The 23,944-nt window shown below is 40.7% G+C and overlaps 1 protein-coding gene across 24 annotated transcripts in view; it reads right to left on the reverse strand.

The window, feature by feature from the left end:
- LOC138184512 (collagen alpha chain CG42342) overlaps positions 1-22,956 on the reverse strand; it is a 118,218-nt gene extending 95,262 nt beyond the window's left edge. For all 24 annotated transcript variants that reach the window (XM_069122563.1, XM_069122555.1, XM_069122552.1 and 21 more), the window contains exon 1: positions 21,557-22,956. In XM_069122563.1, the coding sequence (XP_068978664.1) occupies positions 21,557-21,917 (361 nt within the window). In that variant the 5' untranslated portion in view covers positions 21,918-22,956. The remainder of the gene's footprint in view (positions 1-21,556) is intronic.
- Between the last annotated feature and the right edge of the window lie 988 nt (positions 22,957-23,944).

Below are 23,944 nucleotides of genomic sequence, written 5' to 3' on the forward strand. Positions count from 1 at the left end.
TGTAAATAACTGCAGTAGCTCGTGTCGCTACATAAAAGATTCGAAAATATAATTCCTTGTGGTCAGATGATTTAAAGGCTGTATCCTCAGATCCTTAGCCGAATGCACCGATTAAATGGCGACGATGCAATTTATCCTGCTTGTCACCCTCCTCTAGTTGCAAGCTGGGGAGTAGAACGCTGCTTATGAGGTATTGGCTAAAGCTGTAGGTACTCGTGATAGTTTCGTCCGAGCGCAACGATCTTTAGAGCAACTACTGTAGACGTCGAGTAAGAGAGTATGGCAAGATAAAATTGATCCTCGAATTATATGTCGAGTAAAGGCGATTAAATGCGATTTAAGAAAGGGGATCCACTAAATTCTTTCTTATATATTATATATATTTTATTGTTTACTAGGTATTTTACTATTGTTATAATAAATTTATCGAGCGTTATAAGTCTCGAAGTATTTAACTTGTTTATGCGATACTTTATATATTTAATCACTATCCATTCACCGCTAATCCATATATGCATCTGTTCGAGTTATATTATCAAATATTTTTTAGAATCTTCGAATACGCCATCGGAACGATTTCGTATATCAACAATAGGTATCACTCGCTGAAATGAAAGTGAAAAAGTATCCGATTCAACGTTCGGTCTTTCACTCCGCGGAAACCATTTTCAGATTGAAGAGATTAGACAAATCTTCGTAAAGACGATACCACGTGTTTTAATTAAACAAAGAGAAAGATGGGAACTTTGTTTTTTCTTAAGAAAATATCATCTTGATCGCATATTTTTCATCGTTTCTGGGCCATGAAAAAGGAAAACGAACGGTGAAAGAAGAAGCGGCGAGGTTGGGTGTCTCTGAAGCTTGTCTTCGATCTTCTCCGGCTTTGTTAGGGCCCATTATCCTTCTATCGGCGACAGATGCGCCATAATTCGAAGGACAGCGTCAGCTCGTTGATTAAATATGACAAGGTATGTGTATTCAGAAAGCGGGATAACCCGCGTCTCGTCGGACGGATTTAATCACCATATTAAATTCAATTTCCAAAAGCCTGCCACGGTTAATCCGTTTATACGGTTTCGCGTGGAGCATCTGTGTCTAGCGAAGATGCACGTGTGTCTCGAAGAGAAGTATCGTGCGCGATGTACAGACAAGGTGAACCTGGTGGATGGAAGAAACGTTGGAGTCTTACGGGCGATCGATAGTCAACCTGGATCTTGGCACGATAGAGTCGAGGTGGATGGTTCCGAAATAAAGTGTCGGCAATATAACCTATCCTGGGTGGAGGCGGGCTTAAGCCTGGGAGCTTAGCTCGCGAATGATCTTCCGCGTATACCTTATCTCGCATCGATATACGTGCACGCACACCTACGCATTCCTTTCATATGCCTATGAGAGTCGGAAATTTCTCCTCAACCACTCTTCTTGATAGAGTTTGCCGTTAGGCGAGATTCGTCAAGTGGCCAGAAGCAACTGCTATATTTTAGAATTTAGATACCGTCCGGACGCCGATATTCGGATATCGTAGTTGTCGTGAAAACGATATAATGTAATCGTAAAATATCCTGTTAGTAAATGGACGTGGATGTTTACGTACCAATTTCATCTATATTTCTATAACTCGAACTAGAACTAAATGCAACAAAAGACCAAATTTACCTCGTCTATTAAATATTAGCTGTAGCGAGTACCATACTTTGAATATTTAACAATTTTTTGCATACTTTCAACACAAATTTTCTACAAATGCATTTCTACAAATTTTTTATTTAAGAGCTGCCTGTATCTTGTTTTTCTTAACGCGATTCGAAATCCGTCGATGGTTGAAATGGTCCTTCGTTTTGTAAGACACACACGATGCAAATACAGCAACGTTATAGTAACGATCAAGAGCAATTAACACGCTCTGTCTTCCTCGTTCGCTTCCTACACGTTTAGACAGGAAACTTAACGACAAATCAGCAATGTCGCAAATGGCGAAGTTTGAAATTCAACCAAGGAAACCTCTAATTGGGGATGAAGGATCTTGATTATCCCGAACGAACTGACGATAACTAGGTAAAATCACGCACTAGAAGCGAACGAGGGAAACGAGAAAATTGCTTTCCTATAAATTCGACGAGAAAATGCGCGATTGAGAAAAATCAGGTTTCACAGGGAATATAAATCCGTTTTATCTTGTTTCAACATCTTTCATACGGCTTATCTATGAGCGAAAGTAGGGAAAGCACGGAGAATGGATAATAGAACGGTGTTTGTGGTTACTTTTTTAAAATTAGGGAAATAAGAAGGGATATTGTACGTCGAACTAACGGAGAAGGGATATCTGCAAGTGCGATAAAAGAACTATAAAATTATTCCCGGAATTTTCCTTCGTAGCAATCTCACCGAGTCGGTGTCCATTATAATATAACGAATCCATAGTATGCGATATAAATGTCTAGGTTTTTTGTACTTTCTCCCGTCGTTATCTCGCACAAAGTATAAATATTGAGCCTGCTTCTTTAATTTGAATCAAAATACACGTATAATAATTCGTTATTATTATCGCCTTTACGCGACAGCTAACTAATAATTTATTTTATACGTTCGTAACGTATGATTCTTGCCTTTTTGTACGTCAAAATATAATAACGCGTGTTGTATACATATGTACGGGCTATTACGTAAAATATAAAGGGAACAAAATGTTCATTTTGTGATTAAATCGCTCTTTCGCCAAACCATACATTGGGAAACCAATGACACAATTCTCTCAAAATTCTACGGATTTTATATGTAGTTCGCGATTCGTACACATACGAGAAAAATGACAGACACCTATGGTGATCAAGCGAATAACAGAACTCGTATACATTCTAGAGACCATATATTTCGTATCTCTACGAAAAGTAGAAATCTCGGTGGTTTTGTATGTTCGACGAAAGAGGGTGGCGATGAGAATCCGCTGGTGGCACATAAGTATTGGTAACGTTTCCTCTTCCTCTTTTCAACTAACTCCGATTTCATTCCTTCCTTCCTTCCTTCCTTCCTTCCTTCCTTCCTTCCTACCTTGCTTCTTTCCTATCTCGCGACGCATTTATTTCCCTCGTAACGTGCCTTGACACTTGGACAGATCGTTGTTAGTAAAACTATAGGTGAATACGTTTCGTTCTCGTTTCACGAAAAAATACGTTTCGTTCGTTTGATCGTGTTCGCTTGCCAGACGTCTGATCTGACGCTCAGGAATGGCAATATAGCACGTTGTTACGTCGACCTTCGTGATTCTCACGGAATTCACTTAAATTAAATCCGTCTACAGCGTGGAAATGCGGTACGCGTCGAGTGGAAAGTGCGAGATTAAAACACGCTATAGTACAACGAAAAGCGTAGTTACCCAAGTTTACAACGCAGAGAGAAAAATACCTTGCAAACAACGGTCAATTTCGGTGGGTAAATTTAATAAATTAAAATACTCGATGCTAACCTTGTTCGAAGTAATTTATATTTATACTTACGTATCTACCTTTTTGTAGAGGTCCGTGATATTATTCTGGAAAATTACTATCGGAAATCTGTGACGATCGAATGCATAGATATACAGTTTTTAAGGAAACTTTCCTCCGACTCTTTCAGTCAATTTTCAACCAACGTTTACTCGTTGACGTGCTCTCTTCTCATCAAATATCGATAACATCATTCACGATGCTTCGTTTGATCGAATATCGCGTTAATTACGCTTGTCTACTTTAAACTTCGAATGCTTCGTATATTTTACACGCGTGAAAAGAACCTGACAACCGCATGCTACGCGACTTTGTTCGAACGAGTACACCATAGAGACTCGATGGCCATCGTTTTGTCGTCGATTTATCATCAAGGTGGCGTTTTGCATCCGACAAAGCCGTATCTGGCGTATTAATTGGAAAATTGCTTGCCGTTCGCGCGTTCACCCTTCCGACCCTTTGAATCTTCGCGAATCGAGCGTTGTATCGATGTTCAAGGAGAAGAAAAAATTCATTAATGTTTACTCTGTGAATTACACCGCCCTGGGGAGAGGATCCTCGAGAGGTTTGTTTCAGTTGCGACTGAATAACGAGTGTCGCAACTTCACTTCGCCCGATTCACCCTTTTGCCGGTGTTTCCATCGAGAAACAGCGAGTTTCCTCCCTCTGCTACGTAATGTATGGAACGTCAGGTCCGTCGTTACGTCGCGAGAGGTCATTAGCAAAGTTAAGTGAGGAAAAGTTTGCGACGTCTTCGTGTTGGGGTATCGTGATGCGGCCACCTATTGCGTTCCAAAGGATTCATGGCCCGTGTAAACCAACTTTCCGTGACACGTGATATAACTTGAAAAATCGGAAACAGGGGATTTTGAGGAACCACGGTGATTGCCTTGACGCGTTACAAACTAGGTGTTTGCAGGCTTTCACAATGTTTGTGACATAGGCGACATAACGGGGATTCACGAAGTAAAAGTTGCGAGTGGTGATTTACAAAGTAAAATTTTAGAGTACAGGAAACCGACGCAAAGGGATGCGTTTAAGACGCAATAACGTTATTTATATGGATAAAAGCTTGTTCTTTGGTGAAGTGTTTCTATTATTACGCGAGGCTTCTTCCCTGCCACTTACGACTCTTCTCGTCAAAAGCACTTTCATTCGTCGCTCTTCGTAATACAATGTCGATTCGAAAAGCTGATGAAATGGAAGATTACAGACTTCTTGACGCGTAACAACACAGGTAACCACGTAGAAGCAACTCGTTGCGCGAGCTTCGAGCGTGTAACTTTTTGCTCTTTGCCTCTCTTTTTATTTCTAACGCGTTCGATCGTGATACGTGGATGGCACGTGGAAGAGGATCTGATAGCAGTTATCTTACAGGCACGATACACGCAGCAATTCATGCGCGTGCACATGTACTCGTCAACGAGAAAGCGAGAAGGTATGCATTGGCATGACGACGAAGCACGAATCACGGCGCAGCAGCGATGTGGGAGCGGTGGCGAGTCCACCGATGGTAACACGACCGAGCTTTGACGAAACGAACGTGGATAAGTAATATATCATGTATACGTCGATCGGATTAACGGCAGATCTATGCGCCAAGAACAGGTTAATGAGCTGCAGAGAGCTCGGCGAAAGTTGCGATTATCAGGCTGATTCGGGGAACAATGACGCGATGGAAAATAACGCTTGCTTCGTAATTCATTATTTTTAATCCCTTGTTCGACTAAATAAAACGGTATCTATCTTTCGTGAATTATTACGTCGTTTCGCAAGTTCTGTCGTCTACGATCTGAAGCACGGACCACGAGCATTTACGATGATTCGTGAATTTTATAAAGGAACTGAAACGTAGAAATAACTACTAACCAAACGCGAATAGAAAATCGATGCAATGGTAAGAGAATAAACGTGCAAAAACGTTGGGAAATGAGAGCAACGGGAGAAAGAAGCACGTGTAAGGATACAACGAGCGGAACGTGCGAAAAAGTAAATTACGAAAGGGGAACGGCTGGGAAAAAGAAGAGAAAATTAAGCAGGCGTGGGACAAAGAGCGCGAATGAAAAACCAAAAAGGAAAAAAATGACGGAACAAAAACAGAACAGGACAAAGATAATTCGAAGGAAGAAAAAGACGCGGGATATTAGAAGCAGAGGGAGGAAAAAGAAGTAGGGACGAGAAGCGATCAGCAGATACGAGACAAGCGACAAGGCGGCACCTCAATGTCGACGACGATTGCCGGTGAATGACGAGCATCATTAGTTCGTCGACGTTGTCAATGGATTCATTGCTGCCCATTACGACGTCAAATCCTCTTGTACGATAATCTAGCGATAATGAGAGCTCGTTAAAGACGAACGGAATAACGGGGCGTGTACCGGTGTCGCCGGGGGATCGATGCCTCGTACACGTGGCACACTCTGCCTTTTCTATTTCTCTTCCCTTCTAATTTTCTTTTTTCTCCATCTCCGTCCCTCGCCCTGCGCCACCATCTCGTCACTCGTTTCGACCATTTATACCAGCCGTTTTCTCTATTTTCGTTTCTTCTTTTACGACGATCTTTAATTCGCCTCCCACGATACAGGCTGAGTCGCAGCGATCTGCAAGAAATCGTCGAAGGCGGAAAACCTTTGCGTTTTTCTTTGCCATCGTTGGCAGCCGCACCGTTTCGCGATTATTAATCGGCAAGGTTCTGGCCGGAAACGCACACCTATATTTCTACATAAGTAAGCGACGATATCGAATATTTGTTCGTTGGTTTGAAAATCTAAGCTCTGTTCGTTTCGCGTTTTCTCAGTTTGACTTGCGCGTTGATATCGAATCAACGCGGATGGGTGGGAAGTTAATATCACGAGAAGATAGTTGAATTTGTAAATTTTTCCATCGAAAATAATAAATGAAATTTCCATATATAAACAGAGATAATTCGCTCTGTTCGGAGATAATAAATAAACGAAGCATTTCACGTTTATCGCAAGGCGTCGAATTGACACAAGGGACTGATGAGGGTTAAAGCGGTTTCCGTCCAGTCGCTGCCCTATTTTGCGACTCGAGTACGCTTCGATGGTACGACGGTGTAAATTTTAATTTAAATTATTTTAACGAAACGTTTTCTTGCCATTGCACGTATTCCTACGTTCGAATTTTTAACGAACACGTACGATAGACATATGGAAATACGTAGATTAACGAGCGGAAGTACAAGCGTTAGGAGACGGAAAGTCGCGATAAAAACGTAACGGCAAATGAAAATTGAAAACAATTTTGTCCCGATATAATCGTGGTGCTTTGCTCTGCTCTTGCACGTATACTCGGCAAATTCTCTTCTAAAGATTCGCGATAATTGGATGCCGCTTTAAGCGTAAATGGAAGTACATAAAGGGTGGTCGCCAGCGAATGCGAGTACGTGGAAAATGAGGTTTACTTGTGTGCTCATGTAGATACGAATCGACAGGCTGTTGGAAAGGCTGCTAGAAAGGCTGTACGATGCCTTTCGACCTCTTCTGGTTCACACGTCGTTACTTCGCTCCCTTTATTCACAATTTATTCTCGCGTGTAATCGAAGGTAGAGTTTTTTTTTCCTTCTTTCTTCCGTTCTTTCTTTTTCCCTTTCTCGTTTATTCGATTTCGTTGTTAGCTAAACGTATTAAATCGAGAGACAACGGTTAATGGTTTGCCGGAGATGAGGGAATGCTTAAACAGTAAAGTCCTTTGTCTTTATTCCCGTAGAAAGGAAATGAGCGACGAGCTCGAGCGTTTAAAAACACGCTCAGACATCGTCATCGATTCGAAGATAACAGAGAACCAAGAGTTTTAATGGTCCCAACGGCTCACCCTACTTTATGGTTTACGCAACTTTCATGTCACCTTCTTTTTTTTCTTCTCTCTCTCGTGTGTACATTTTTCGTTTTCCCTTATGCGACCTTTATCCCTCGCGACTTACTAATTTATCTTTTTACCAGCCTTCCGAACCGACGAAAAAAACGGCTGACTAATACGGTCGATGTAATTTCAGAAAGCAACGTTGACGGATATAATTGGTAACATATGTTTAATTGGAGAAGCTAACGATGTTTGACACGAGGAATGTTCTTTTTTACCGAAGGGATATATCGTTGGTTATTTTACCACGAATTTTTTGTACTACGTTGAATAGTGCGTTCGGTATAAATTAAATTTTCAAGCTTCGAATTTCCACTGATTGAAAATGTCAATATTATAAATTCGGTCGCTTAATGCCCCAATTTCAACGTTTGACGACATTTGACGTTATTCCTTCGGGACAGCTGAAACGAATAGCAAACGATAATACAAAAATTTAATTATCCGATCCAACGCACGTTCCAAACAAAGAGAACGACTTTATCTCGACAAACGCGATAAAGATGGAAATTCACAAGTACATAGTATGTATCTGCTTTGACAAAAGATACTACTAGTCGTCTACTATCGGCCAGCTCAAGCAGAATTCTGTACAACTGCCCTTTTTACGAGCTTATTCGCTACATCGCGGAGCACGACGAATAGTATGTATTCGTTTGTGGAAACGGCCCTCGTTCATCGATTTTGCTCGACAAACGGTGGCAACAAAGAAATTCGATTGTCTAGATTGATGGTCCGATGTAAAAACAAAAGATCTCCATTGCGCACACGCACGGCTCGTTCGTAGAATGTGGTTTATAGTCGAACGACTTGGAACGAAAGCATAGTAAGTATAGTTTTCGCCGAAGCTACGAGAAGGTTGGCGCCACTCGAATCTCGGAGAACATTCAGTCCCGCAACGAACCAAGGTATCTACGGTTTCGTAAAGTGAATTACCCCCGTTAGTTGGTACTGGGTTAGAGATAGTTTTGTCGCTTGGACTATCGAGCGTTCGAGACTAAACGCGTTTCGCTGCAATTAATCACGTTAAGCTCATCTCCTGTTGGCGTGAAAATGCATTTTCCACACGGGATCTGTCCACGTTCTTCACTGGCTGTTTTTCACTGCAGATTGACGAATCGTCGGGAAACTTGTTCGAATAATAAATATATCACGTTCACGGATCGTATTCCCCTATTGTTTACGATACATTGAATTCTTCGGATATAAATCATCGACGGGGAATGGGATCGATATATAAATCTTGCAAATATGCATTTCACAGCTCGGTAATATTCAGTGGACTCGTATATTTTCCAATATTTCATCGTTTGCAAGCGGTATATCTATGTTCGTATAATATCGTCCCTTTGACGCGAATATGTTAGAAAGGGAACCGACGCTGAGGATGTTTCTTCATATCTAGGATGATATCGATTGCCTCTACAAATAGCTCTTCCTATAGATCCTTCTTTTGTTATCTCGCTGATGTAATCGAATCGAATAGACGAACATTTATATCTATCTCGAATGTTAAATCGAGAATCTATTTCATTATGGATAGACTCGACCGTTTTGGATCGTGTGAAAAGTAGGTTATTAGCTATTGAAATCGCTGGGCCGCGGCTATTAAAAATACCTGTTTTCAGCTCAAAATTGATACTTTCTTCAAAAATTTCACTCTAAATTATAGACACTCTGGAGTTTAAATTAACCCTCTGTTTAACGGTCGCTTAATTCGTTTTTATTCTCGACGCATCGATCATAAAACTTTTCGACGATAATCGTTAACAATGTGAAACGAATCAGTGTTGTAGCGACTCTCATTTTTACTCGCTGCTAACTCTTCCTTCGCAAAAGATTCTTTGCAAAAGACTATTTGCACGAACGTGGCGAACAGCATCCGTCTCTTTGCTTTTTCTTTTTCTATTGCGTCTGTAGAATCGCTTTCCAATTAACGTTTGTTTTATAGGAAAAGTAACGTTAAACGGGGCAAACTTTCCCTTTCACGAAGTTAATTTGTCTTTCATTTACGCAAATGTCGATAAACGTAGAAAATGCATAGTGTACGCGCAAGCAGAGAAATTCTACGCGCAATGCGGTTCACGTAGGCAAAGAATGTTCATTCGTGCATCGAATGACGATTATGAGTTCAGGTTATTTGTTATTTGCATAATATCATAGATCTACTCGTGGGAGTAACACGCTACGTACTACGAAGTAGATCTAATTCCGCTTTAAAATAGAGTGCATTGAATATAGATGTACACCCTCGTACATCGTTTAATAATTGAGTTCTTAAGCGATAGTACAGTCCCCCGTTCTTTCTAAATTTCATATATTTTATGTAACATCGCGTCTTTGCTATCGCGCTGATTTACTACTACGAGATAATCAGTATTGCTGCTACTGCTCAGAATTTACAACCGTGTAATTTACCTTTTCTGCGTTATGTATAGTCAGGTAACAATTCCGAAAGACTTATACGTATTCGTGATAATCTTTTCGTTGGTACACAGCTTTTCCATTATTCTAGCGTAAAAAGGCATATATGTATATAAGAAATACATACTTTTTCATAAGCAATTGTCATATATTTATTCGCAAGGAACAAAGACGTTCGTTTATCTACAAGGAAATATCTTTGTACACGAGAAATCGAGATTACGTTAAAAGAATAGACGCGCGACTAGAAAACAGCAGCCACGTACTCGTAATAAAGATAAAGAGGACAATTTTATCGAAAAAGTATCGCGAGAATTAACGAGAAAGCTCATCGAGCCCGTAATAATATCACTTTGTTTGACGATATTCGTATTCAGTAATCAGCGCCGACCGTAGAGTGAAACCGGCAAACGAGTTTCCTTTGGCTACTAGAACCGATGTTATATAAATGCGTCTACGTATACGCGTGTACGTGGGCAATTCAAGCATTCCGACATGGCTACATCTCTCCGTTCCTTCGCGTCAAGGCATTTTACTCGGCGACTGGAGTAGAATCGTGTTCCGCGAACAATGACCGCAGTCAGATGAGTCGGTAAACGATCGAAGGTGAAATATCATGAAATAAGTTTCACCCGCTATACGCTTATTTTCGCAAAAAATCATCCGAAATGTGTATATATTGTTTTATGCGATTATACGCTAGCGTAACGTATAGCATACCTAGTCTGTTCAAATACATTAAGTAGCAAGCGATGAAATACTGTCGTATGACGCGCGTTATACGAAATACTATAAAACATTATTTGCATCGTAATGCAACGAGGTTGTAGTGGCTATAATTGTCGGTCAAATTTGATACAAATACGATGCAAACGGAACGAAAAGACGGTTCCTTTCGTTCAAAGTATGTTTCCTCGACATTAATACAACGGCAGAGGTGGTCGACTAATAAAGGAATAGACGTGTTTCGAGATGCGCTACTCTTCTAGGAAATAGACGATACGCGTGTGGATATTTTTGTCCGAGAGGAGTTATTCCGTTATCGCTACGTGTCTGAACGCATAACATAAACCGAGCATCGCGCGTTACTTCATTTGACTATAAGATTTTCTCTGTTCGTTAGATACATCATCGGCGGAGGTTTCGTACTTTCTCAGCTTTTCGTCGAGATCATTTCGAGAATACCGCAAACGAAATTATTAGCTTGGTCCATCCATCAACTTCCAGGGATATACAAACGTTCGTTCGCGGTTCTCCAGTCTCGTGGCACATATTTATATCCGCGGACAGAAATACCATCTTGGAATGCACATGCTAAACAGAAGATCACGCACACACTTCGACACACTTCTTGACGTTCTGTTGAGGCAATAACAGGGTTTCACGGCAAGCGAGTAACAGTCAAGTCGAATGGCAATTGATCGCGTGTAACCATAGAAACGATCTCTCGTTATTGAAGATCGACGACGTGGACGGATTTGAACGGTCCATTACACGTCAGAGCTTGTCAGTATGTAGCAGCGTGAGATGCATCGCCGTGCATCGTCGCTATCTGCCGTGGAGAAACTGTTATGCCTTGAGGATCGCATCGCGGCCAGACACACCGACTAGATACGTCTTGCCTAGACTCTACCGGCTAAAGGCTACGGAAACGCGGTCAACGGGAAATATTTCTCCTTTTTATGACAAAGGTTATCCGCATTAAGGTTCATTTGTATTATCAGTTCGGAAGTGGAACGGTAACGGAACGGTTCCGTTCGGCGAAGACATTTATTCGACCGTTCAGGAGACGCATCGATCGAGTTCGCAACTTGCAAAGCGTCCATGTTACTTATATAGTTGTATACTTATACAACGTATAACGAATTTCGTTTCTTTTCGATACCGCGGGATCATGAAATTCACGAGACTCGGCGTATTCAGGCATTTCGAGAAACGTCGATTCAACGATTTCACATCGTCCTGAAAGAGAGCGAGCGAACGGGAGTAGGAAAGGGTGCCACGGTATGTATGTTTTTACGGAACACCGAGCATACACAGCGACTTTCGATTCGCACGTACTTAGATCGGAAATTATTCCCACCAAACGTGTAAAGCTATATTTCCGTTCCGAAAGGAAACCCCGACGCATAAATCAGATCTCGTTCCCATTCGTCTCTTTGTAATCAGCGCACGCGTGTAACCAACTCGTTATATTCGTAACCAATAATCTATTCGTTATTCACGAGAATGATAATATATTAAAGTTTTATCGGAATCGGAAATTGTTTCCGAACGTTGTAATTAAAATCGTAGATATTCAGTTTGTTAACAGCCGTTAAAAGGCGAGTTGCTCGTTCCAACGTCTCGGTCAACGTTATTTAATAACGCGTAATATCTTTCGCATTAACGAGTGCGGTTGGATAAAGTTTAAGTATTTCAGAATCATTATCGGAATGTTAACCCTTCCGTCTTCAATTACGTTGCTGGCACGTTGTGTATTTCCCATGCCAAAATGTGGCAGCACGTGCCATAGACACGTTAGTCGATGCCAAGAAATTTTATTTATTCATTTTACACAAATATTTCGATTTCGAGATTATAGAAAAATTTATTATACATCTTACGACGCACGACGCGTGACGATGAATCGTCGGTATCTCGATCAACGTTGACGATAAATGTTATTTTATTCGTAATGGAATTACAATAACGAGATTAAAGGATGGCATTAAGTCGCACCGATACACGCTTTTCTTTATTTATTAACACGGTTCTATTCCGTATCTCGGAAGAACATGGTCTTCTTAGCCGTTTATTGATAAAAAAGGAAATTCATTTGCCTAATGAGTTGATCTCAGAAATAATTAATAGAATCTTATCTTTATGAAAGTTTACGAGCAATAAAATCGTAATAGCGATATAATTTATGCCAAGCGATTCAAAAGTGTTGGAATCAAAGCGATAGGTATATGAATGAAGACTATTACAATTAGTCTTATCTAGGATATTATTATTCTATTGTACGCAGTACAATAATCAGTAGCAGATATTATTCGAACTTTGCATTTGCCACCAATATTCATAAAGATAGCCGATAAATTAATGTCCAAACATACATTTCATAACGCCCTGTCGAATTCGCTTTGAAATGAGTAATAAAATGGCGATAATAGAAATATATAGCACCGTTACAGCGTTATTGAAATAATCATAAATAATAATTCATAAAATCAGGCGCCTTTTGCGTGAGAAATTGTTTCGCGTTTGTAATAGAGAAATATTGTTATAGCGTAAATATTTCATCCTGGAATTACCAAACTTTGGATGTCCTATTTTTACAATTATCGAAAAAATGCAGTTGACAATCCCTGTTGACAAAATTGATATTAACTATTACCATACGTATCTATTTGTTCCGTCTATAAAATTTTAGTTCTAATCGTTTACGATAAATCTTGGTATACATTGAAGGTTGATAACGACTGACGAAGGATTTCGGAAATAAATAAATAAATAAACGATCGAATAAGAAAATAAGCTTAAGATCGAAGAACTAAATAAGATGCGATTGTTAATTGGAACATGATTAAGCGGAACGCGGGCTATTACTCTTTCGATTAAACAGCGAAAGTTAGTCAACCATTTCGACCTGATCGAAGCGTTGATCTTGGATCTGGATTAGTTTGCACTGGTCTCAAATTCGTTATCGGGGAATCGCGAGCACTTGTCCGTCGAAACGTGATTCATTCGACAATTTCGGTACACGCGGTACACGTGCCCGTACATTACCCTGCGCGATGTATGTACCGTGCCCTCGCACACGAATCCAGATGCATTCGAATTCAATCAGACGGGAAATAGCTCCGTGGCCCTCGCCTTCGTCCTCTCCTCGTTCGATCGCGTTCGAATTTTGCCAACGATTCATCTCTAATTATGCGGTGTGCCGTGTGCTTGCTCCATATCTCTCTCTCTCTCTTTCTTTCTCTTCCCCTTTCTCTGTTCGTCGATCGAGCGCCGTATCATTCGATACACGTCCCCGATTCGAACTCTGACGGTGATCCGAATGTGCAGATCCGATATGTGTTTCGTAAAAAGCCTCCTGCTGCCCGCTCGAATCCGTAGCACCGTACCGCGCGCCGCGCCGGTCACACCTTCATTAATATACACACCGTAATTCCGGCGATTGATCCGACAAGAAAAGAGTTGTCGGCATGCTTGTACCTTTTAATCCGTTTTGATATACCGTCGCTCGAACGTAATTAATCGTCAGTTCCGTGTATATAGCAAGAAATAGCTGACATTAAGGATAATTTAAAACGAACTATACTCTATTACCACGATGAAATAGCAAGACCAAGAACTTTTTACACGCTACGTGACGACCAGACAATAACAAGTAGGCGAAATAAGATTCAGAAGACATAGCGATATAGATATATGACTAGAGGGGACTAAATGTGCCACTTTTACGTCATATCTGAGAAAAGGAGAGAAACGAAACATCGTATCTTTGGATTTTATTTCGCGAATCGCCAATATTTATTGCGTTCCATCTAACCGTGCTGTCTTCTCCTTTTGCGGCAGAAGCGAACCACGTACTTCCATTAGTAATCGTGCATCAAACGAAGAAAATACCGCAGATTGGTCGGCCGTCGTAAATACACACGAATAAGCCGTATCGACTAATTAAACAACATTTAAGCGAGCGGAAGGCAGACGGATAAGCATAGAAACGTAACGACCGCTTACGATTCATGCAAATTCAACCACTTCCGAGTTAAGCATTTCCGCCACTGCCGCATCGACAGTCTGTGCCGTTTCTCCTTTTCTCACATATAGAGAGAAACGAAAAAGAAATTTTCTTCTTTCGAAATCCTTTCGCTTCGACTTAACTTTTTGTACTTTACCTTCCTCTCTTTATATCCCCTTTCGCTTTTCTCTTACACGATTTCCTGCTTTTTTTTTTATTCGTGTTCTCCGCTGGCTGCTATTTTCGTCTTCGTTTACGTTTCCACTATTTGGCTTATTACTTCCAGTCCTTAGCTTAAAGTGCGGTCTTGCATGGTCCACCATTTCCTCTGGACTTTTACCGTCGTTTTATTTTTCTATTTCCCGCCACTTTCCGTTCACCCTCGAACGCCAGTATATATTCGTTAAAATTCGTTCAAAGGGTGCGAAGGAAAACACACTAAATGCACGTTACATCGCACAGCGGTCAACCTCAAACTAACCGAGCGCAGCGGCAGTACCAGCTACAAAGCTTCTGGTCTATTTAGCTCTTAACTCTTAACCCTTGCGAACACTTCGACCCGAAAGGGAATCGTCTCGAATAACATCCAAGTTAACCGAAGATCCCATTGATCAACCCAACTTGTCGATACGCGTCGTAATAGAATCTATTGTTCCATTATCCGGTATTCAAAACGATGAGGAACTGCGCATTCTTGCCAACTGAAAACCGAGATTTATAACGTATCCTAATCTTGCTCGATGTTAGGATGATAATTCCTATTGAAATCGTGATTCGTTTGAAACGATCAAACTTAAAAAATTACATAATTCCTTCGAATTATGTGATTCGTGTCGGTGAATCGAAAGTCAAACTATAATAAGCTCGTTTATGAACATGGCGAGATTCGAATAGACAGGATCCGAACAACATTAGTTAAGATAAAAATTACAGATTTTATGTAAATCCGTGTTTTTCTAAATACGATTAAACTAATGGAATCTAATACCTAAGAATTTAACTTGTTTATATCTTTTGATATTTTGGATATCTTCTCGCGTTTAAATTTCCTCTTGTCTATGCATGTCTCTTGTCTTGAATCGCAGCTACCAATTTTATTTTAACTTCGTTAAAATTTTTAATTCGTCGTTTAAAAACGTAAGACGCGAAGAAGTGGGCAAATATCCGTGCAGCATAGACGACTTCAATGAGAAAAGATTTCGAGAAGTCGTAAGGAACAAGGCCAGCCATTCTTTTGTATATAAGCTGGCTGTAAGTTTCGCCGCTGGTAAGAGAGGTCCTTCAGCATAAACTTCTAGTCTAGGCAGCTGTACGGTTGACGCACGTGCAGCAAACGTAAATCGCACCTTCTTCCGAGAACTTTCGAAGTCAACGTCGTCGGTAGAAAATGCAACATTCAATTTGTTACAGCTTCTCCGCCCTGTTCTGTTCTGTCCTTTTCCCTGCTATTCCTATACGAAGCGTGAAGTTTCGCTTAAAAGTTCCGGAAGGTCCGTTCCGCAACTATATTAGAATACAAATTTGTGTGACGCATTTGTCAGAAGCGAATATATCGATACGGCGAATCATTCTTTCGTTAGTTCTCTTTCATGTTGTACGGTAAATATTATCCAACATCCTTTCAAATACGACGAAATGGTTTGAAGAATTGTAACAAGATGTTGTAATAGTTTTGACGCACGAAGCATTCGGAAAAATCTCTTCTGTGAAAGAATTAACGGTAGATCGTAAACCTGATTCGTTCGAGGGGAACCATAATCCTGGCGTTTATCTAGGCAACTAGAAAATCCCATGAATTCCAAGGATTCATTTAAAGAACAAATTTAAAGAAGCAAACAAATGGTCTTGAATTAGGCAAGACAAGCGGGTCTTTACATCGATTTCGAAGGGAAGAGAAGGCGTTTCCTCGATAAAAACTTTACAACGGCCATCAATTTTCCAAGACAGCGAGAAACAGACTGTGCTTTTACCCTTACACAAATAGTAATTCGCCTCGCATTAAATCAAAAGCGTCTACCTAGCAGTTAAGCAACGATATTACGAGTTTCTTCTGTAATTCGACAATTTTTCCTAGTTCTTCTTAAAACAATCGGAGATAGAACGTATGACGTATGATATTTAATGACTCCTAGGTTGAATGCACGTTGTTTTTTTAACTATTTATCTACACGTAACTTTTGTATCTTTATTTTTACCTATCTTTTCGTCCGTAGCAAGACGAAGATAAAGGTAATGATTACTTGCGGCGAAACAACATAATAGATAATTTGTAAAATTTTTCATGACCGAAGTTTTCTTTGCGCGAAGAAACGCCCTAAAAATCATACCATTACAATCAGTGGTTCTCTGAAAATAGATTCTCGAAGAACGCCTGGCTTTCAACCTCTAACACCGAGCAGTCTCTCGAGATCTATTTAGAAAAGAAAATCCTAACTCAAGACATCGAGCTTTTCCCTTCTAGCCGAAAATTTGCCAATTATTATCGTACACGCGATAATAGATTTATCGATACGGTATCTGCTTTCGACCTGACCGGTTTTATTGTAGCTCGACAGGTTGGAAATCGGGGCAAGGATCGAAAATCATCCGTCAGAAGAGCAAAGAAGAGTCGAAGTTCACAGTGTAACGCCACGTAGCTTCAAAGATACTGGGTTGGCAGAATGTTATAGGAAAAGGGAGCGTATATACAAGAGGGGGAGGGGGGAATAGATATGCCATATTCTACGAGGGAGGGAAAGATTTATGATGCTCGTGCGTCAGCTCGCACATCTCAATTTCGGGATGCCGCGAGTCAGGAGCCACGGCGCTCCCTTTGTTGCTGCCAGAGACGACCATGAAGGACGAAACGATAAGAAAGAGGCTGGCACAAAGAGGAAAAAAAAAGAAGCTTGGAGATAGGGATCGGATCGGGCAAGGAGACAGGGAAAACGGTGCGTTCCTTTTGCCCGTCTTTCGGTATTGTCTGCTATTTTCAGGGATCGAGAACCCCTTCAATTATGACCAAGTATTTTAATTAACAGGTATTAAATCCTGACTATCACGTTCAGATTTCCTCGTTGTTGATAATATTACGTTCATTTTTTTATTGTCTAATAGCGCGAACAGATATAGATTCTGTTGATTAAATCTTATCTATATCGTACGCTACACGAGTCTAGTAGAAACAAAACTAATTAACTCCACATTTCATTGGTATCTTAATTTCATAACGTAAGTTGATAGTATCGACATTCAATTCTCAAAAAACGAACGATCTACTTCCGTATGTCCTTTTGTTGCAAAAAGGTAACATAAATGACACAAATTCTGGAGTAAATTTAGAAAACAACGTTAGTAGCATCTCCACTTTTCTCTGCTTTTCAATTTGTGGGATTGATAAAAGTATATGGCTTCCGAACGGTTTATAGAATTAACTATTGCGTACAATTTGCATTTACGATAGAATTTTAATTATTCGAACTAATAAGCATAATCGTAAGAATTTTTGAAATACGATATTTCTGAAAATTTGTAAGACCGTTACGAACCTTTCAAATTATTCGCTATATATTTTCTATTACTACGATTACGTAGGTAATTAAACGCAGAAATTAGAGGCGTTCCAGCGAAACAGAGTCGATTCCTGATAGGAAGTCCCGCTCATAACCGACGTTCGTAACTTTATAATTTAGTCTGGATACCGTAATTCCGTGGCCACTGTGTCAAAGTTATATTTATCGGTGGTAAACTCCCTTTCCGAGTTCGATAGTTTCGTGGCAACTCTCCATTCTCGAGTTGAATCCGTCCTAAGTAAATTCTTCCTTTACACACCTCCCCGCGGTTTCTCTCGTTTCAAATTCATTCGCCGGAAAGCAACCGTTGTCTCCATTCCCAGGAAGAAACAATGTTCCTTCCGCGCGATGTTGTCTATGTTTGCAGAATCGGCCAAAAAAAAAAAAAAAAAAATAAAACGTTCATGAATATTCAAAATGTGGAGGATCGAACTGGATAGATAACAAGCGTTTGATGCTTCGCAAGATATTAAAACGGTCGCATCCAGTCTTCGTTTTCGAATATTCAACGACATATGCGATATTTTCCATACGCCGGTAAGCAAAAGCATTTAATCGCCAGCTTCACTTTGATAAGGGAAATTTATTACCCTCCGACGCTATTTTTTAGTTTTGACTAAATCCATAATGAAAAATTCGGAGAAAAAAAAACACAGAGAAACGAACAAAGGTAGAATTGTAAATTAATGGATGGATGAATTGCAGACACAGGGCTACATTTTATGTATCCCAATGAAGAGTCTTCAGCAGACATTCATAGTAACTTTTGGTTACTTCTAATTATTTCTCTATCTAATCATTTCGAATACGGCAGTACAATTTTGAACATTATTCCCATAAGCCAAATTGGCATTATTTCCAAACGCCAAAAAAAGAAAAGAAAAAGGAATATATATATAAGTTCCGGTTGTAGAGAATTAGAAGCATGAAATCTTTGTTAGAACAAATTTCAACGTTGTCCGTTTATTTGAGAATTGGAGAAAATTATCGTTGCTTACTGATGTCACTATACATCGGCAGTTCGATGGCGGATGCAGAGAGCGTTGCTCGATCTTTGATAATAGCCATTAATCAATCGGCGAACGTGAGACGAATCGTCGTATCGCTTCGCGATCTCGTGCTCGCAGAAAGAATGCCGACTGGCGAAAACGGGGAGCGCCGCGGCGTCGTCGCATACTTCTCGAAGTGTACATTGACATTTCGTCGATGTTCGATCGACGCGACGGCATCAAACCTTTGTACGATTTATCCAAAGAAGATGTACGTATCTTGACGTACGCCTGCGAAAACGGCTACCGTGTAGTGTGAAATGCATACAACTCGTTTTATCTCTCTGCATTCCATTGACGTTGTCGTCACAATATTGATAATGTATACTAAGTGAAATTGTTGATTGATAATGTTTTCACGCGATAAAGAATAAAAAAGAGGAGAAGACTAACGCGTCTAAATAAATTCATAGTCATTTATACCTATTTTCTTCTTTTTCTTTTTCTTTTTTCTTTTTTTTTTTGGAAAGAATAATCCTAAAATAATCCTATTTTCAGATAAATTGGGAGAAAATTCAGCAAACAACGACGATAGTTAGCTACGAACGTGATAGAAAAATCACCGAATCAGCTTTAAAAGCAAAACGAATCTTCGATTTTCGATTTTGCATCGTGTAATAGTGACCAGGATAACAGAATGCTAAACTTGGTTGTGCATTAACGCTAGAATTTCGGGAATTTCATTCTACATAATACCCCACTGGCGGTTGTTTCGATCGTGGTACGACTTTTTTTATTCTGTGCATGGTTTTAGCAAATATTGTTCGTTTTACGATTAATTAATTAGGCAAGGTAAGTAAATTACAATTTTCGAGAAAAAGAAACTTCAAAAGATGCTCGTTGCTGTTAACGCGTATTTCTCTATAGGGTGTCGTTATTCGCAAACTGGCCAGACAATTAATATAAGTGCGCGTAGCAAGTTGATATCTTTTCTGCGGATATGCAAAGTTTAAATTGCGAAGGCGCAAATTCATTCGAACGATCCCCTTTCCATATAGAGTGCAAAGGGTGATCTTGGAAAAAAGACGCTCTGTCGAGCATTCTCCAAGATCGAAATACTCAAGAGATCGCAGATCCTTTGTCCGAGAGAGCCGAAGTTGCTCCATCCCAAGACAAAGCTGGGTCTTCTCTTTCCTTTTTTACACGCGTATATATTTCCTTCCGTGCTCTTCCCTCTTTCAACACATGCACGTAGTTGACTATAGGTGCACGAATACAGACATACGTGTATATACGTATACGCGATGACAATCCAACGAGATCTCGGTACGACCGCTAGCCTGGGCTTTGTACTTACTTACGTACCACGCGTGCCTTTTTCTCGCGTCAAAGACCGGGAAAAGACGCGCGGAAGAAGATAAATGAATACGAGAAAAATGCTGCATAATCAACGAGTTCCGTTCGGTGAAAGCAGTCAACGAAATCGAACCACCCTCGCTTAGAAAAGTTTGAACAACATGAAGTACAAGGGAAACAAATATTAACCCTGCGGAGATAGCAAGCGATCCGATAGATGCGTGCAAAATCCTTTTGGGAATGTGTATTCTTAAATGACGCTGATGCATCGTAAAGTTTATTGACAAAGAGCATCCTGTTCAAACAATAGCTCACGAAACAAGAGAAGAATTTCTATTATTTGGATAAAAATACATTATCGCAATGCTACGAATAATACAATTGATTGTGACGACAAAAGGTATCAACAAAGTTCTATTTCATTATTGCAACGTTAAAAGAGACAATTTAGAAGCGCATTAACAGAAAAAGAATCGCGAATGGAAGGGTCCTTGACGGAACAAGGACAATTCGACGATTAATCGGTTAACGGAGAAAACAGTAGAAAAAGAAAAGTGGATCTATCCGTGTTGTTCGAGTCAATCTCAAAATATTTCTAAAAACGTCTGCAAGATATTATTATGCCTCGAACGCAATTGTATCACGTGTGACGAATGTTACGACCGTTTCCACAACAAATACATCAAGCGAATAATCTGAATAATAATAAATCTGAATAGTTCGTGTTAAACACAACTTTTTACCGTTATCATTTTCTCGCAACGTATATTTATCGTATTCCGTGTGTTACAAAGGTATATTTATAATTTGCTTAATTGTTATAAATCGCAGCTATTTCAACTACACTAATTTCAACTAATGCCCCATAACTTGCAAGTTACACAACTGTATATCTATAAAACTTATTTTACCTATTTATCATTGTTTCGCTGTATTTTATTGGTATATTTCTCTGATTGCCAACTAATCTATCCGTAGCAATCGTTAGTTTAGTTTTGAATTAAAATAAAACATAATTAATTTAATATCCATGTCCGAAATATCTCAGAAATATTGCGACTGGATAACAAATTTTTAGACTGCGACGACCTCCGCAGGATTAAACAGAATGGAACCGCGTTCGCGGCTAAGAACACTTACCTGGTGGACAATTGCACTCGGAAACGTCTCGTTTGATCCGAAAAACGTTCGACTGGAACGCTGGCCGATGCACCTCCAACTGTTCTTGAATTTCTCTCTTGAGCCTTTGAATAAGAACGTCCGGCATTTCTTGAATTTGACAACGAGCCTCCAAATTGGCGATCCGCGATTCCAATCCTATTTCCCTGTACACGAGTAGACCGGACACAGCCAAGCTGGTAATACAGAGGGCGCACATTGCCCAATTGAGTGTTGCACCCCCCGTCGTTCGACATGAATCCTTACGGAATTTCCATGGCATCGATGTCTCGAGGGAGCTCTTTCTCGGCGACGACCAGTCGGTCGCCGTGTCGGACTCCATGTTGTACACAGGATCGACACACGTTCGCTTCTATTCGTGCACGCAGCGCGTTAAGCGCGCGTCATAACCCACCCGACGATCGTCGATACGTCCTGACACGACAATCACGGACAAACGCGATAGAACGTAGAAACCACGCGAGTCTTACAGACTGTGCGGCGTCATCGTCCATCTGGAATGCATCTCGTGCGCCCACTTGCCGTTATTGCTTACCTCTCTTTCTTAGCGATCGTTCTTTCTTCTTCTATCTTCAACGAGCACGCGTTCTCCTATACTCTACCTCTCTATCTTTCTCTCCCTTTCGCTATATACCTTGAACGAACGTGTTCGTTTCGCTCTTTCACCTTTTTATCCGACCCTCTCTCCTCGGAGTAATCGACGTTCCTGTGTTTGACCACACACAGACGTTGGTAAACAACAAAACGGTCCCACCAACCAGAACCGAGTGTTCCGCTAAACCGCGCGCTCGTTTTAAATGTTCGAACAAGAAATGACAGCGTCCCCCTACCGGTCGACTCGAGTCAATCACGCTGCTATCTAACTACGCGCCAGTTTGTTCCTTCGGTAACCTTTCTATCTTGCTGTCGGAACGTCTTGTCCTTCCTGTTGCCGCTGCCACTGCAAATGGAGCATCTCCCGGCGCTGTCGCATCGCGATTTCTCCGGCTTGCGCACTTTCCACACTCTCCGTTAATTTCGGAATTAGATAAATCAGCGAGGAAACACTCGATAACCTCGATCACCGGTTTTCGCCACTCGGACCGTACCTTCTCGTGTGGCACACGCTTACGCTAGGTTCGAACTGGAAAAAGCAGCGCCAACGGTGCAACTACAACTACCGTTGAAACAACGGAGAATCCCGATTTCTGCAAAACATCGAGTCAAATTTAACGACCTATCGTTCACGCGGATATCGTCGACGAAACGGAAACACTGTGCCGTGACAACGAAGTTCGATTTATCGAGCAAATGAAAAGTCCCGAAATACCGCGAATGCGAAGCTCACAGCGTGGCATTCGCAGTACGACTGGATGTGGTGGGGCGACGCTCTGCCGAGGGCCGAGGGTTCGTCGCTTCGGAGACATTCGTGCACTCTCGGCCGTCTTCGAGCCTCGACTCATCCACCGGCTGCCGGACGCGTGGAGGACGATCGCTCGACCTAACGTCCACTTCCATTCGCACTGATTCGACCCTGCTTCCCTTGCCCTTCCATTTACCCCACCGATACGCCCCTTCACCATTCCACTGGATTTCGCCAGAGGATTTAACTTTTTGTTTTTCCTTCTATCTGTTAACCGTTCGAATCGCACGGCTATCACCGTGTGCAAAATTGTACCAACTTATTTTAAATTCAACCCTTTCGTTCGTCTATGTACGAGGACCAAGTTAACGGTACACGGCCTGACAAAAAGTTGATCGAGTGTGAAAATCTCTATCTTCTCGAATTGCTATTCGAACCAACCGGTTTCTCGATTACCTCGATTATTTCATCGCGATTAAAACTATATGATTGCATAATTTTGCAGTACTGATTTTGGTTTGTTTTTTTGAAATTATTTACACCGGAACACACAAAATATATTTGTTCGATTCTATGAATGTTCTATAAATATTGAGATACTATATTTAGATTTTTTTAATAAATTAATAATATCGTAATAATCTAAATTTCTTTATCGTCTTATTCCTTCGAATTCGAACTGTGTTTAAAAAATACATATTTGCTTACGTAATTTACGTGTTCGAAGGGTCAATCTATTTTTGATCGAAAGATTAAACCAATTAAACCGATATCGAATCACGAATTTGAAGTAGAATGGGATTGGAACGAAACGAATCGTAACAAAGCAGTTATATTAGGAAATATCGATCGACGAATCGATCGTTTCCCTTGAAACACATCCCCTGTGTGTATACGTGACGGATACGTACAATCGACCCCTTGCTACCGTCCAATCGCTAGCACAGGAAGCGATTATAGACTACATCCTGGAACGTACGTTCGGCGTGTTCGCCCTCTGCGCGTAT

Source organism: Bombus flavifrons, chromosome 10, assembly GCF_040668555.2.
Source record: "Bombus flavifrons isolate JBK064 chromosome 10, iyBomFlav1_principal, whole genome shotgun sequence".
Classification (NCBI taxonomy): domain Eukaryota; kingdom Metazoa; phylum Arthropoda; class Insecta; order Hymenoptera; family Apidae; genus Bombus; species Bombus flavifrons.